At 38.0% G+C, this 16,554-nt stretch overlaps 1 protein-coding gene across 1 annotated transcript in view; it reads right to left on the bottom strand.

The window, feature by feature from the left end:
• The window catches only part of TOX (thymocyte selection associated high mobility group box), a 295,082-nt gene that overhangs the window by 34,728 nt on the left and 243,800 nt on the right, over window positions 1–16,554 (bottom strand). Inside the window, exon 4 of the mRNA XM_061171715.1 lies at window positions 8,555–8,836. Coding sequence (XP_061027698.1) covers window positions 8,555–8,836 — 282 coding nt within the window. The remainder of the gene's footprint in view (window positions 1–8,554; window positions 8,837–16,554) is intronic.

Below are 16,554 nucleotides of genomic sequence, written 5' to 3' on the forward strand. Positions count from 1 at the left end.
CTGTGGTCTGATGTCTAATGCACCCATGCAGGTGGGCAGTGCTCTGTGAAGTGAAGGCTGTCTGCCACGTGAACACTGGGCGTTGCCTCCTGATGTGTGAGGGTCTCATTTTTTATCTTGCATTTTGCCTGTGTTTGGGAAGGTACAGAAATGAGCTGCTATTTTAGAGTCCGTATAATGAACTGGGAATTTGTCAGGCCTACTATCTGGCGGTAGTTTCATCACATATTTGAAAACCACATGATCATATCTCATATACAAAGCCTCCCTAAAGAAAGAAATGTGGCTATAATTTGGATCCGCTTACACGCCAGGAATGGATTGTATCTTGAAAGACACCTGGCCTTTCTGACCATCAACTATTTGGAATGAACACAATGATGATAAATACGACTGTGGTGAGAAAATTAGCTAAATGGATTTCTAATACGTGCCTGGATCTTAATTTTGAGTGTTGTCTGGATCCTGAATTCTTACTTAGATGGATCCTGAATTCTTACTTAGATGAATGAAAGCTTATAATTTTATGTCCTAATTTTCTAAGAGACCCTGCCTTCTGCAGTCTAGAGCAGCACTATCTTATGGAATTTTCTGGAAAGATGGAAATGTTCTCTGCACTGTTTGAAAGGGTAGCCACTAGCCACATGTGGCTATGGAGTATGTTGTGCTGGAGCAACTGAGGAACTGAATTTTTTATTTATTTAGTTTTAATTAGTCAAATTTAAATGTACACAGTCATATAGGACTTGTGGCTACTGTACAGGACTGTACAGCATTGTGTACTGGACATTGTTTTAGTGTATAACATTTCTAGAGTTCCTAGGGTCTAAGACTGAAGAGTTAAATTTAATTCCAACGTCATAATCTTTACAATACAGAAGGAGCCATATAATGCAAAAATATAAACTCCCCACGACGACGAGCACACTGAGAGTAAGGACGAGGTTCCGTTAATCTTTCCATCCTCACAGCATCAGTTCGGAGTCTTACATGCAGTGGATCATCACACATTTCCACCCCTGTATTATACAGCAGTGGGCGGAGGCTTAGAATGGCAAGGAAAAGGACATTTGAGACACGTATAAAAGTTGTATGAAAATCATAGCAACTAAGAACATGTCTGGTTTGAGGCTTTAACTGTAATCTTGATCACCCACAGGCTTATTTCATATTCAATTTAAGCACTCATGAATAAACAAATACATACACAAATACATACAGATACTACTCTCACATAAGCTTTACACAGATACATGTGCTTCATGTAACTTGCTTGTAGACATAGATTTATTTCCCAAATCCCTAGGGGGTGTCCTTAGGCTTCCGGTAATCCACCTCCTGGCATGTCTTATTGCTTAATTATAGTGATGTATTTAACTTATTAATCACAAGAAAACAATAATTTTTCACTTTAAAAAAGCAGTGTGTTAATGGTGCTACTTAGAGAACACTTCTTAAGAATACAGAGTACTGGAGTTAAGAGTCTCAAGGAAAGAGAATCACTGATATTGAAATGTCCCTGGGGAAGTCAGAAACGTCTATAAGCATATTAAAAATAAACTGCCACGGTCCCAAAGCCTTTAATGGAGCTGGGAAAGCTGTTTAATGCACACTAACTTGCAGTGATCGCTGTAGTTTAAAATAGATTTTAATCAAGCACCATCTGCATAATAGGCTGAACAAACAACACAGAACTCCACTTATAACTCTTATCATGTAAAGTAAATATTATAAAATCTTCACCATAGTAACAGGGCATATCACAGCACTTTTTGTGATGGTACTGTTTCTGTAAGTGAAAAATTCTGCTACTTAAATTCATTCTCTCTTTTCTTTCTAAACTATGCCATCTAAAATCCCCTTATGAGAATAAATTCAAATAAGCATGGAAAGTAAGTCATCTTAGTTACTGTGAAATCAGCAAGGCTGTAATACCTCTTTCATTTTACAATCGGGTTTATTATTATCATTAATAATAACAGTACATTCAATGACTCAAAACATCAATTATAGAAAACCATATATAAAATGTTATACTCTTGAGATGATTCACAAGTGCAGGGCATTGTATCGGTATCACAGTTTGTAAAACAAATTCATTTTTAAGGATCCTTGATTCTGCCAAAGATAACTGAGTTTCGTTTTAGGATGAGTTTAGCAAAAATACTCAGTGGCCTTATATAAGGTAAGAAATTTGGGCTACTGTCCAGAAAAATCACTTTAAAGTGAAGAAAAGATTTGATTGTAATTATATACACCTGCTAGTTATGTTTATCAATTTTGTTAGATTCATTTGGTCTTTTCTAAATTTGCCTGTCTAGGGCAATATGTTTACTTCTTATTATTTTTGATTGAGGGTTTCTCCTGCCTTACACAGAATACACAAGCTATCAATATATGGTCCCAGTGAATAAAATGCCAGGTGCCTACGTGTAGCCTCACTTGAGTTTCATTCCATGACTTAATCAAGTATGCTCAATTATCCAGAGTATGAATCATCTAAGAACATATACACCTCGAAAATACTATATCCTAGTATAATTTAATTACTTAAATGGATTTTAGGAACCATTATTTGGAATCGAGTACTAACTGGCTGCTCGACTGACTTTTATTATTTTCCCCAGAACTACTTTGCTAAGTTCAGCCTTAACCAATGGGATACTTTATTTTTGATAAACAAGTACATATTAGTTGCTGGGATACTTTTAAGAAATTCTTAAATGTATCATGCATATTATATCATGTGAAGTGTTTAACAACTGTGTAATAAATACAGTTCAATGTGGAAAATACCAGACTTTAAAATCCCAATTTTAAATATTCTGTCCTAATGTTAGACAGTGTGACCAGACATTTGGTACCAACATTGCTTGATTTCATTTCATGTTTATAGAAACCTGTCTGCTTATCATTTTAATTTTATTCCAGGAATCTCCTAGCCTTCAGAATGGTGGTAAACAACAAGTACTTTTCTAAAGGCTTGTTTAATTGTTGCTCTAGTGACACCCTATTTTTTTTGAGAAAAAAATCCCTTCTCTTTCTGTCCAGTATGGTAATGTACATGCAGTGATGAACTAGCAAATTCTAAGAAACTCTTAAAAGCAAAAAAAAAGTATGCAAAAGCAGGAACCCGGAGAAGTAAGCAGAGTACTGGAGCCAGCTTTCATCTTGAAGACAGCTGCTGAACCTGGTGAAATTGAGTCAAAGTCACAGCAGATAGAAGACAAAGCCCATGGCTGACCAAAAACAGTGGGATGTTTAACGGGAGGCTTCCTATTAAAAGTCAGGACACAAAAGAATTAGACTTTCAGTGCAGGGTGAAATAAAATGATTTCCCTTGCATGTTCCCTCCCGAGACCTGCAAGGACGATTCTGAATGAGAGGGGAAGAATATCTTTTGTGATAATTCACAAACAGAAGCCAGCTTTTGTAAGGATTTATACCCTGAATACATACTACTCGAGTGGTCTGAAAAACTTTAAGCCCAAAGCGGTTCTAGATTGTAATGGTCCAAGATGCTTGGGATGCTTGGCAGGAGCAAACACAAATCATCCTTAGAGGAGTCCACTTTCCAACCAGGTCTAAGAGAATTCTCATAAAGTTCTAATGAATATCAGCTGCTATTCCAAAAGCAAAAAAGCAAAATGAAACAAGGCAGTAAAACCAAGAGCCAGTAGTAACAATAAACAATAGAATCAGACCCCAAAATGCGTCACGTATTGGAATTAGCTTAAAGAACAAAAAAGATTAAATCTATGGATAAAGAGGAAGCAACTAAAAAAAAACAAACAAAAAAAAGTCCAAACAGATTTGAGAAAGAACCAAATAAAACTAGAAATATAAAATAATTGAAACTAAAACCTCGATATATCAGCTTTAATTTCAGATTTGATATAGTTGAAAATTGACTTACAAACTGGAAATTGATATAAATAAATTAATCAGAATGTAATACAGAGCAAGAAGGAAACAGAAAATATGAAAGAAAAGAGTCATGGAGGATAGGATGAGAAAGTCTAGCATTTATCTTATCAGAATTACAGAATGAGAAAGGAGCAAGAATAGGGTAGAGGAAATTTCTGGAAAATACCCAGAACTGATGAAAAACAGAAATATTTAAATTTGGGATAAATTTAAAGGAACCCACATACTACACAATGATGCTGCAGGACACTGAAGGCAAGAGACGATCTTAAAACTAGTCAGAGAATAGAGGCAGATTACTTTCAAAGGAAAGACAGTGAGGCAGCAGAATTCTCAAAAGCAATAATGAAAATCAGGATTCAATGGAGTAATATACTACCTTCAAAATGGTAACAGAGAATCACTGTCAGTCTAAAATTCTTCTCCTAGTGGAAGTACTTTTTAAGGTAATCATGTTCCCAATAGATCCTCACGAGAGAAAATTTTAAAGGCATAGGGAAAATGACGTCAGATGACAAACTTTACATGTGAATAAATCTAAAGAAAAAAGACTATAAAGACAATAAAAATAGTATTTCATGGAGTTCATAAAATTACATTTAATTTAAATTTAAGATAAGTTATAATTTAAATTATAATTAAGATAAACAACAGCAGTAACTGCTCCAGTATAAATTGAAAGGAGGGTGTTTGGAGTTAAAGTAATTTAAGAAGGGTAAAGATATTGATCAATGTTAGACTTTCACGCATTTGTGTGTCAGGAGTGGTTACTAAATAAAGAGAAAGATTATAAAATTTCCAGTCTTAAAATGGGAAATTTTGGAATGAGAAAAGTAAGAACGATCTTAAGGAAGGTAAGAAAGAGAAAAAGAAACATAGACACATGTGGGACAAATAGAAAGCAACATATCAATACTGAAATGAGAAATAAACCCAAATTTTTTAGTATTTATATGAATGTAAATGAAGTCAGTTTCATTTGAAAGTAAAAATTTAACTATATACCACTGACAAGAGACATATAAAACTTAAGAAGACTTTTAGCAGAGAAGCTGAAAGTAAAAGGATGGAAAAGTATATCTTGTGATTCTTAGCCCATAATTTCCTTAAAGGGAAAACCGTGCTAAAAATACAGTTGTAATGCCAGATACTTTAAGTGTCTTAAAGTGGCTGTTATATTACACATATTGGATTACAGGCTTAGAACCACAAGCTACCCGAGTTTATATTTCTTTGATGTTTGACTGTATGTCTAGTTTATGACTTCAGGCTGTCAGCACAGCTCCATAGCAATCAGAACCATAAGGAGTGTTTATAAGGTGATAATTTATTTTACTGGTGTATTTACAATATTTCTCTCTGTCAAAACAAAGTTATTTCATTTACTTGTTCAATTAGATAAACTGGAATTAATATGCAATTGCTTAAGAGAGCACAAAGTATTAAGAGGGAAGGTTTAAAGCCTTCTTTTTCAGGTGTGAGACTAAATATTCTTTTTTAGGTGTGAGACTAAATATTCTTTTTTTAGATCTCGTTAGAAATGATTTAAATGATCCTTTTGACTTAACGCTACTTCACATTTAACTGGAGCTGTTGCAGTACAACATTCCACATAAATCCTGCTCATACATAAAGGAAAATTCCGGTTTAATCATTAGCTGTGATGAAGAATGCCTGAGCATTTTCATCAGAGGACTTTTTTTAGCCATTTAATAAATATAAGTTGAATAAATGGGCAGGAGAATTTTGTACTGGAGAGAAGGTGAAGGACAGTGCATAGAGCTGGAATGGGAGGATGGATTTCGAGATGGAAAATGCACTTAAACTCAACATAAATTTGAGAATATTTGTGTAGACAACAAGTCATTTTAATGAGGGCATTCTTGAGAAATCCACCCCTAGGCCTTCACACATAGATTATTCAAGACTATACAACTATGGAATATAAATTCCACTACACAATGCTTACGTGATCATTAATAATAAGCTATACATTACTTTGAGATATGGATGTTAAGTGATGGGATAGGATACTCACTGGCAAAGTTTCATACTAGCCTGGAAACTCATAACATACAAATTCATGCCTCAGCAATATTGTAAGATATGGACCTTATGCATCAATAGAAAATGGCAGAACCTGTCAATATTAATTCTATGAATTTCTGGTTTCTACTCAGTCTGCTACTCGTATAAATTGAAGAGTGTGGAAAATGCTATTGTAAGTAAGAATAATCCTGCATAAAATTTACTGTCAGAAGATGCTAATTTTGCATTAATTTCCTGAAATGTCAGCAATGAATACTGATAAAGATATAATCCAGATGTACAAATTGATCTTTACTATGAGTAGAACATTAATTTTTCTCCTTGCAACATAGTACTTAACATCTGTGTTTAGAAATTTAACTTGAATTACCCACGCATAATTTGATACCTAAATCACTGGCCACAAACAGATTCTTGGTGTCCACATTTACTTCCAGGTGCTCATTAGCTGGAGACACCGTCAGAATAATATAGATTTTCTTAAAAATTTATTTTGCCCTCTAAGTGATCAGCCAAAGGTCAGGCTTTTACTAGCCCAATACATTATTTATGTAATATCAATTAGTCTCCTCCCTCCTTTTTACGTTCCTTCTTGAGAGGCTGGCTCACTGACAGGGGGATACTGTGCAGGTAGAGGGGCGCTGATATCTAGCTGTGCAGCTGTCCTGAAGTGTACCTGGGATTTGTTTTCATCAGGGATGGTAGACAGCAGACATGGAAATGAATGAAGTTTACACTCACACAAACCTAGAAACAGGAGGCCCGGCATGCCGCACAGGGTCGTCAGGAGGCAGAGACGGGAGAGGGCGGAGCGTGCCCAGAGCCTTTACTGGGGTTTTTGTGGGAAGGAAGGGGCGAGGCAGGGTAGGTATACTGAGTAAGCTCAGGACTGGAATGTTTGAACAGTTTCAGTGGGCTTGGCTCTAGAGGTGGTCCCTAGCTGTCCATACCTAGCCCTGGGGGGAAACTCGGTGGGGAGTACTGGCGTGGTGTGTGAGAGTTTGATAAAGGAGATGACTGGGGTGTGGGCTCTGGATTGGTTGGTGTGTTTATCAAAGATGCGCTCCCAGGGGAGTCATTCACCATCTCTAGGAATTAGCTACCCTGGTAGTGTTTCCAGGATTAAGGCCTTACATGCCAGAGCTTCAAGAATACTGAAAATAATAAAATATAGTCAATACAGCAGCCTTGCCTTTGTCATCAGGCTAAATAAATCTATGTGTCACTATCTGGATTGTTAAAAGACTATTGTTAAGTTAACCACGTAGATCAGAATCCCACGGTATTGCCATTTGTTTCCCCAAAACGAAATTCTCACAAGGTGAAAAGAAAACAAAGGGCCGACACAAGTGACAGTTCATTAGTGACATTAAACAAAGAGGAGGAATATGAAGTGTGCATGTGGCCGCCAGTGTTTTCCACAGGGACCAGGCAAGGGTCCTTCTCACTGGGACAAACTTGGAAGATGCCTGACTGATAACCAAGGCAATAAAAAGATGATTTCGATGCTCTTGACTGAGTGTACTTGGTTATGGTGCAGTCATTTGAAAAGGCTGCCTTGGATACTTTAAAGAACTAACTACCTTTTGTAGCTAATTTTCCAAAATAAGGACAATTAAGACCCATCTTTTTATACAGATAACTTAAGGTGATGCAGGTAGACAGACAGACAACCATACTGGCCTGGGGTTAACAAGAGCTAGGTAATGAAACACCTAGGCTCCTTCTTCTGGAAGGGAGTCATTTAATATCTCTGGCCCTTCTTTTCTTCATCCTAAATATGAAATTTTTTTTTTAAAACAAATAAATTAATTTATTTATTTTTTGGCTGTGTTGGGTCTTTGTTGCTGTGCGCGGGCTTTCTCTAGTTGAGGCGAGCGGGGGTTACTCTTTGTTGCGGTGCGTGGGCTTCTCATTGCGGTGGCTTCCCTTTGTTGCGGAGCACGGGCTCTAGGCACGCGGGCTCAACAGTTGTGGCTCGCGGGCTCTAGAGCGCAGGCTCAGTAGTTGTGGTGCATGGGCTTAGTTGCTCCGCGGCATGCGGGATCTTCCCGGACCAGGGCTCGAACCCGTGTCCCCTGCATTGGCAGGCGGATTTTCAACCACTGCGCCACCAGGGAAGTCCCCTAAATACGAAATGTTTGGATAAGATGATCTCAAAGGATTCCTCTAACCATAACACACACACACACACAGGGCCATCATTATATCCCTGGGATGTTGCCTTCTTAAAATAAAGTGGTTAAATTGAAAGATATTTTTGAATGAGTGGTGAATTAAGCTTGATTTTGGACACTGAGTCCTACAAGGTTATTTATTTTCCCTTACTCACTATGCAAACCCTATACTGTGTGGGTGCAACCTACTTTTATGCTTAATACATTTGCACTGAGAGGATTTGTTAGGAACTTAAAAATGCAATTGGACAAGCAGGTGATTTAATCCATTCGGTCCCCCACCAACGTTTCTCATTTGGACGATATAACTTGCATCCACCATAGGTCAAGGGAAGTGCCAGTCAACAGTATTTTTAGGCAGCAAGCCTTTCCTATTGGTCCCCAAAATAACCTAGTCATACCTTAGAGGTATCATCGCCTTCGTCCTCATGCACTGAGCTGGACGGTGAAGGAGTTGCAGACTTGCTTCCGGGAGGAGACGGCGAGCTGTGGGGGACACTGCTTCCCCCCATGTTCAATCCAAGCTGTGCACTGAGCTGTGACTGGTTGATGGTGGTCAGCTGGCCATGCTGCATCATGCCTGGCTGCTGCCTGAGCTCTGCAGGCTGACCCCTTGGTCTCATGGCCGCCATTTGAGGATGGGAGCTATACTGGCTTCCTTCTGGGCTCCGTATATCTTGCATCTGTAAAAAAAAATGCAGAGGAATAATTTTTCACAAACCTGTTTCTGGAAAAATTTTTAAAAATTCCCTAGGCTTTAAAAATCCGTTAGGATGTCCTGCTAAACTATACACATTTCCACCCCCTCCCTCAGAGTAGGATAATCCTAACAGTATATATCACCCTGAATTTGAGAATTCAGTCAACATCACATTTCATTACTCAAGACCTGGTTGATTATATTTACAGTCCTTCTTCACACTGCAACGAAATGCAAACATATACCATTAACAGCTATTTATGGTGTAAGTTTCAAAATATTGATGCTTATTAGAGTGTCAATATTATATAATTATTAGTGATTACAGTATTCACAGTAATTCATGAAACTCTGTTTCTTTGATTCTCATCATTTAAAAAAGGTTTTGAAAGTTAAGCATACTATGGTTCTCAGTTTACTTCTGTATAGGCTAGTACTGGCCAAATGATCTACGAACTTCCGACTCAGAACATTTACAGGCTGGTATTAACCATTTGATTAATTGACTATTGAATGATTTGACTACACAGTCCGATTTGAAAGTAAAGCTCTAAAGTTGCAAGGTCACCATATTAATCCATTATGCTATCTGGGTCACTGCTTCTTAGCCGTAATGAGACTCACTCTTACAATTCAAGCAGTGAATTTCATCTCTGCAAGAATTAGAATTAAAAGCATTGGAGGATGAAGCTCTTAACGTATCTAGAGGTCAAATGTATTGTAAGAAGAGTGTGGTGGATTTCACTTAATGTTTCTCTGGCATTTTCAAACTTAAAATAATGGGGACTATTTTGTGGTGCTTACAGAAGCAGCTCAGTTTTGTTCACTCTGAAGGGCATTGGGGAGTTCATGCAGGTAGAGGGTTTATAAAACAAGAGAGAGAAAAAAAGAAACAAATGGAAAAAAGGAGGGCAGTGAAGAGATATATGTTAACGTTACATTTGGGAATGGAAAAAGTAAAACTAATGTTACCTTTCTCTATTTCATTAAAAAAAAAAAAACCATATAGTGTCAGAATGCTTATGTCTGCAAATGTTACCATGACATGGAAATAATGAAAAGGTCAATTAAGTAACTTAGTCATAGGATTTTTTTTCTTTTGGTAATAAAATCATTTTCTACCAATGCTCTCTAGTCATTTTACCAACTTAGTTAGACCTCCCTGAAACTGGAGTGGTGACTGAAGAGGTGTCTGCCTGTGTTCCCTGTATTAGGTTTACTGTCTCCACCATAAGGCATCTTATTAGTCAACACGTTTTGACCTTTCCAAGTCTTGCTACTGCTTCATCTTCAGACTCGGTTCTAGGAATCCTAGACTCTGGCTCTTCTAGGTGAAGGGTTAGTCTGGCTCTGTGGCTTTGTACCCATTGATTTCCTGGTTTAAATCAACCTTTTTCCCGTAATTTAAACCGTGTTCCTCCAATCCTTCAAAAGTAGCTCATAGCTCTCCTTCTTATGAAACCCCTCATTAAGCAGGTATCACTATTCAGTGATATATGTTAGCGCTGCAGAGGCCCTAGTGACGTGTTCTCAATCTACAGAAGAGGAGACTGAGGGGCTTTGAATGTCTGTTGAATAAATATATATAAATAAATGACTAAAACCCAGAGATCTTAAGTGACTTCCCCGAACCACACAGTTGGAGTTAAAACCTACATCTCTCAATTCCAGTCTTTGATACTTCCTACTGTATTAAGCAGCTGATGCAATATTTTACATATCCCAAAGAGAGAGTTATAGTTAATTAAAGATAGTCAAAAACACCCATCCAATATTGTCTACCCCAATCCATGGTTGTTTTTTTTTTTTTTTTTTTAAACTGAAAGCTCCATTCTTTTTTTTTTTTTTTTTTTCAAATTTATTTATTTATTTTTGTCTGTGTTGGGTCTTCGTTTCTGTGCGAGGGCTTTCTCTAGTTGCGGCGAGCGGGGGCCACTCTTCATCGCGGTGCGCGGGCCTCTCACTATCGCGGCCTCTCCTGTTGCGGAGCACAGGCTCCAGATGCGCAGGCTCAGTAGTTGTGGCTCATGGGCCTAGTTGCTCCGCGGCATGTGGGATCTTCCCAGACCAGGGCTCGAACCCGTGTCCCCTGCATTGGCAGGCAGATTCTCAACCACTGCGCCACCAGGGAAGCCCCAATCCATGGTTTTTATCTAGTCCATTCATGTTGCCTCCACTCACATTTGCTAAAATAGTTTTTGTTCCTGCTTAACTGTTCCTATAACTTCCATAATCTGACCTTCCCTGTGAAATAATACTAGCTTTCACAGTTATCATAAAGTTGTGCCGCTGAGTCTTTTTCAGGCCCGTACTCTAAAGCCCTGAGGTCCTACTGTGTTCTTCCTTAGACCCTTAGCATGTAGAACTGGTCTATCATTGTGGGCACAGAGTAATGGGTGCCCATAAAGGGCACTGTCCTATACAGGGCAGCTCCCTCTCCCAACCCTGCACCAAATAAAGCACTCACATGCATATTCAAACATATCTGTTTGGAGAGGACACATTTTTAGAGCCCTGCAAATTAAAAATGTTTACTAACAAAATCATACTTTAAATTATCTTTCCAAATGTATGTAGCTAATATCTTTATTTCTCTGTCACATAAATCCCAAGTTACAAGCATGAACAGTTGTAACCTATCTGGAGCCCACTTCTCACTCTTCCAGACATATTGTGGTTTTCACGTGACATTGCAGAAGGTGATCTCTAAACTGACTTACACACAGAATTTCCATATTTACGACTACAAATTTCACTTCAGAGCACCTATTTCTTCCTCCACTTTGTAATCTTTTTTATTGTTTTCTCATGCTAATTAGTGTGGTGGGTAGATCTCTGAGAACTAAAATTGTATCTCCACCTTTGTTTTACTAGTAGAAGGAGGTGGGCGTGGTGGGAGGCAGTAGGGAATCAATCTGGGTCGTGACCACACAGCACTCAACAGGGCACCACTTCTTCAACACACTCATCATTAGTCCAAAATATGGTGTCACCAGTGGTGTCAGGCCAGCAGACGGCAGCTTTAACACTGAATCAAAGAAGAATTTTCCTTTGCGGAGGGTGGCAAGCACAAATCAGAGGGCAAACTCATCTCTTTAGGCCTCAGATGCACTTAGAAATAGATCTTAACACCCCTGGTGACATTTCTGAATTAGGAGGAGTTTTTCCATTTCACCTTGCTTTGATAGAAGTCAGTTTACTATTTATCACTGCCTAATGTATAATATGGGGCAAATTAAACTGGAGGGACTCTGATTACTGAAAACTAAGAATAATTAGTCAGCTCATGAAGGTAAGCAAATGTTCTGATTACTGGTTTCCTTCTAGGAAGATAGTGACTAACTACAGGTCTTAATGTGAAATACGAAACTTCAACTTGCAAAATATTATTTCCTGTTACTCTCCGGTATTTTCAATTTACCGTGAATAATTCACTTAAGTCATGCTTAATCTCAACTGCTGTTCTCATTCCTCCCAGCTCCTTCATTGACTTCTATTCTTTTTACAACTTTCCACCCCTAAATGATTCCCCAACTTTCTGTTTTTGAGTCACATTTCTTCATCCAGCTAAGATGCATCATGATTTTGTGAAAGGGGAACGTTCTACATGAAAACGTACAATTCTGGCCCAAACTCCAGGTCTAACTCTACTAGATGTCACTACTTGGACATCACCCCTGCTGGAAAACCGAACAAGGTCTTCTTTCTCAAAACTATTTCATACTCTGTGTCCAATTTCTTTCGATGATACCTTCATCCTCCCCATCACTTCTACTCAAAATGTTCTAGTAATTTTGGGTTCATTCCTTTTCTATCAAACTCTTGTGAGTTCCACTGAGTGTGCTCTACAATACCCCTTCCATCTTCCCTTCCTCTCACTCCCACACCATTCACGCATTTCAGGCCTTCATTACTTCCTCACTTGCAATAGCTACTTAACTAAAAAGAATATCTTCACATCCACCCCGAAGAGTACTGTAAAATTAATCTTCATGAGCCAGACTCAAAACCTTCCAGGTGATATCTGCCTACCAAATTGAATCCAAACTGTTTAGCGTGCCATTCAAGATTCCAAATGAACTTTATTCCTTATAAGTGTCCTTCACACACTTGATTGTTCAACCAAACCCAACTAATTGCTTTCCTTTGCCTCTCTCTCCCTTGAACATGTGCCTTTGTCTATGCTGCTCTTTCAGCATTCACTTTCTGAGCATTTGCTGTTTGAACTTTTGAAAAACAGTTAAAAAAAATACTTTGCTCAGTGATTTGTGGTTTGCACAGAACTTTTACCTACTGGGCCTCATAATTCCCCTTTGAGGTAGCCCTATAGAAATGGCTGTTTTGTACAAGTTTATTGAGAATGGTAGAGGATAAATGGTCTCAGATCTCTCTAGCAACAAAGATTAAAGTAGAAATACGCTTATTTTACGTATTTGTGTTCTTTTCACAATTCCACGATGCCATTACCATATTCACATATCCAAACCCTGAATATACTGGGTTGGCCAAAAAGTGCCTACGGTTTTTAAGTAAAAATAAAAGACACATTTTTCATTTTCGCTAAGAACTTTATTGAATAACGTATTCACCCTTTTATTCCACTACCGTCTGCCATTTTCCAGGCAACTTCATAATTCCATCATCCCAAAACATTTTATCTTTTTGAGCAAAGAACTGTTCCAGGTGCCTTTTTTTTTTTTTTAACATCTTTATTGGAGTATAATTGCTTTACATTGTTGTGTTAGTTGCTGCTATATAACAAAGTGAATCAGCTATACATATACATATATCCCCATATCCCCTCCTTCTTGCGTCTCCCTCCCACCCTCCCTATCGCACCCCTCGAGGTGGTCACAAAGCACCGAGCTGATCTCCCTGTGCTATGCAGCTGCTTCCCACGAGCTATCTATTTTACATTTGGTAGTGTATATATGTCCATGCCACTCTCTCACTTCGTCTCAGCTTACCCATCCCCCTCCCCGTGTCCTCTAGTCCATTCTCTACGTCTGTGTCTTTATTCCTGTCCTGCCCCTATGTTATTCAGAACCTTTTTTTTTTTTTTTAGATTCCATATATATGTGTTAGCGTACGGTATTTGTTTTTCTCTTTCTGACTTACTTCACTCTGTATGACAGACTCTAGGTCCATCCACCTCACTATAAATAACTCAATTTCATTTCCTTTTATGGCTGAGTAATATTCCATTGTATATATGTGCTACATCTCCTTTATCCATTCATCTGTCGATGGACACTTAGGTTGCTTCCATGTCCTGGCTATTGTAAGTAGTGCTGCAATGAACACTGTGGTACATGACTCTTTTTGAATTATGGTTTTCTCAGGGTATATGCCCAGTAGTGGGATTGCTGGGTCATATGGTAGTTATATCTTTAGTTTTTTAAGGAACCTCCACACTGTTCTCCATAGTGGCTGTATCAATTTACATTCCCACCAGCAAGAGGGTTCCCTTTTCTCCACACCCTCTCCAGCATTCATTGTTTGTAGATTTTTTGATGATGGCCATTCTGACTGGTGTGATACCTCATTGCAGTTTTGATTTGCATTCTCTAATGATTAGTGATGTTGAGCATCCTTTCATGTGTTTGTTGGCATTCTGTATATCTTCTTTGGAGAAATGTCTATTTAGGTCTTCTGCCCATTTTTGATTTGGGTCGTTTGTTTTTTGATATTGAGCTGCATGAGCTGCTTGTATATTCTGGAGATTAATCCTTTGTCAGTTGCTTCACTTGCAAATATTTTCTCCCATTCTGAGGGTTGTCTTTTTGTCTTGTTTATGGTTTCCTTTGCTGTGCAAAAGCTTTGAAGTTTCATTAGGTCCCATTTGCTTATTTTTGTTTTTATTTCCATTTCTCTAGGAAATTTCTCTAGGATATGTCAAAAAGGATCTTGCTGTGATTTATGTCATAGAGTGTTCTGCCTATATTTTCCTCTAAGAGTTTTATAGCGTCTGGCCTTACATTTAGGTCTTTAATCCATTTTGAGTTTATCTTTGTGTATGGTGTTAGGGAATGTTCGAATTTCATTCTTTCACATGTAGCTGTCCACTTTTCCCAGCACCACTTACTGAAGAGACTGTCTTTTCTCCATTGTATATTCTTGCCTCCTTTATCAAAGATAAGGTGACCATATGTGCGTGGGTTAATCTCTGGGCTTTCTATCCTGTTCCATTGATCTCTATTTCTGTTTCTGTGCCAGTACCATACCGTCTTGATGACTGTAGCTTTGTAGTATAGTCTGAAGTCAGGGAGCCTGATTCCTCCAGCTCCGTTTTTCTTTCTCAAGATTGCTTTGGCTATTCACGGTCTTTTGTGTTTCCATACAAATTGTGAAATTTTTTGTTCTAGTTCTGTGAAAAATGCCATTGGTAGTTTGATAGGGATTGCACTGAATCCGTAGATTGCTTTGGGTAGTATAGTCATTTTCACAATGTTGATTCTTCCAATCCAAGAACATGGTATATCTCTCCATCTATTTGTATCATCTTTAATTTCTTTCATCAGTGTCTTATAGTTTTCTGCATACAGGTCTTTTGTCTCCTTAGGTAGGTTTATTCCTAGGTATTTTATTCTTTTTGTTGCAACGGTAAATGGGAGTGTTTCCTTAATTTCTCTTTCAGATTTTTCATCATTAGTGTATAGGAATGCAAGAGATTTCTGTGCATTAATTTTGTATCCTGCTACTTACCAAATTCATTGATTAGCTCTAGTAATTTTCTGGTAGCATCTTTAGGATTCTTTATGTATAGTATCATGTCATCTGCAAATAGTGACAGTTTTACTTCTTCTTTTCTGATTTGGATTCCTTTTATTTCTTTTTCGCCTCTGATTGCTGGGGCTAAAACTTCCAAAACCGTGTTGAATAATAGTGGTGAGAGTGGGCAACTCTGTCTTGTTCCTGATCTTAGAGGAAATGGTTTCAGTTTTTCACCATTGAGAAAGATGTTGGCTGTGGGTTTGTCATATATGGCCTTTATTATGTTGAGGTAGGTTCCCTCTATGCCTACTTTCGGGAGAGTCTTTATCATAAATGAGTGTTGAACTTTGTCGAAAGCTTTTTCTGCATCTACTGAGATTATCATATGGTTTTTATCCTTCAATTTGTTAATACGGTGTATCACTTTGATTGATTTGTGTAGACTGAAGAATCCTTGCATTCCTGGGATAAATCCCACTTGATCATGGTGTATGATCCTTTTAATGTGCTCCTGGATTCTCTTTGCTAGTATTTTGTTGAGGATTTTTGCATCTATGTTCATCAGTGATATTGGCCTGTAGTTTTCTTTCTTTGTGACATCTTTGTCTGGTTTTGGTATCAGGGTGATGGTGGCCTCGTAGAATGAGTTTGGGAGTGTTCCTCCGTCTGCTACATTTTGGAAGAATTTGAGAAGGATAGGTGTTAGCTCTTCTCTAAATGTTTGATAGAATTTGCCTCTGAAGCAATCTGGTCCTGGGCTTTTGTTTGTTGGAAGATTTTTAACCAGTTTCAGTTTCAATGCTTGTGACTGATCTGTTTATATTTTCTATGTCTTCCTGGTGCAGTCTCAGAAGGTTGTACTTTTCTAAGAATTTGTCCATTTCTTCCAGGTTGTCCATTTTATTGGCATATAGTTGCTTGTAGTAATCTCTAATGATCCTTTTTATTTCTGCAGTATCAGTTGTTATTTCTCCTTTTTCATTTCTA

The sequence above is a fragment of the Eubalaena glacialis genome, chromosome 17 (assembly GCF_028564815.1).
Source record: "Eubalaena glacialis isolate mEubGla1 chromosome 17, mEubGla1.1.hap2.+ XY, whole genome shotgun sequence".
Taxonomy (NCBI): Eukaryota; Metazoa; Chordata; class Mammalia; order Artiodactyla; family Balaenidae; genus Eubalaena; species Eubalaena glacialis.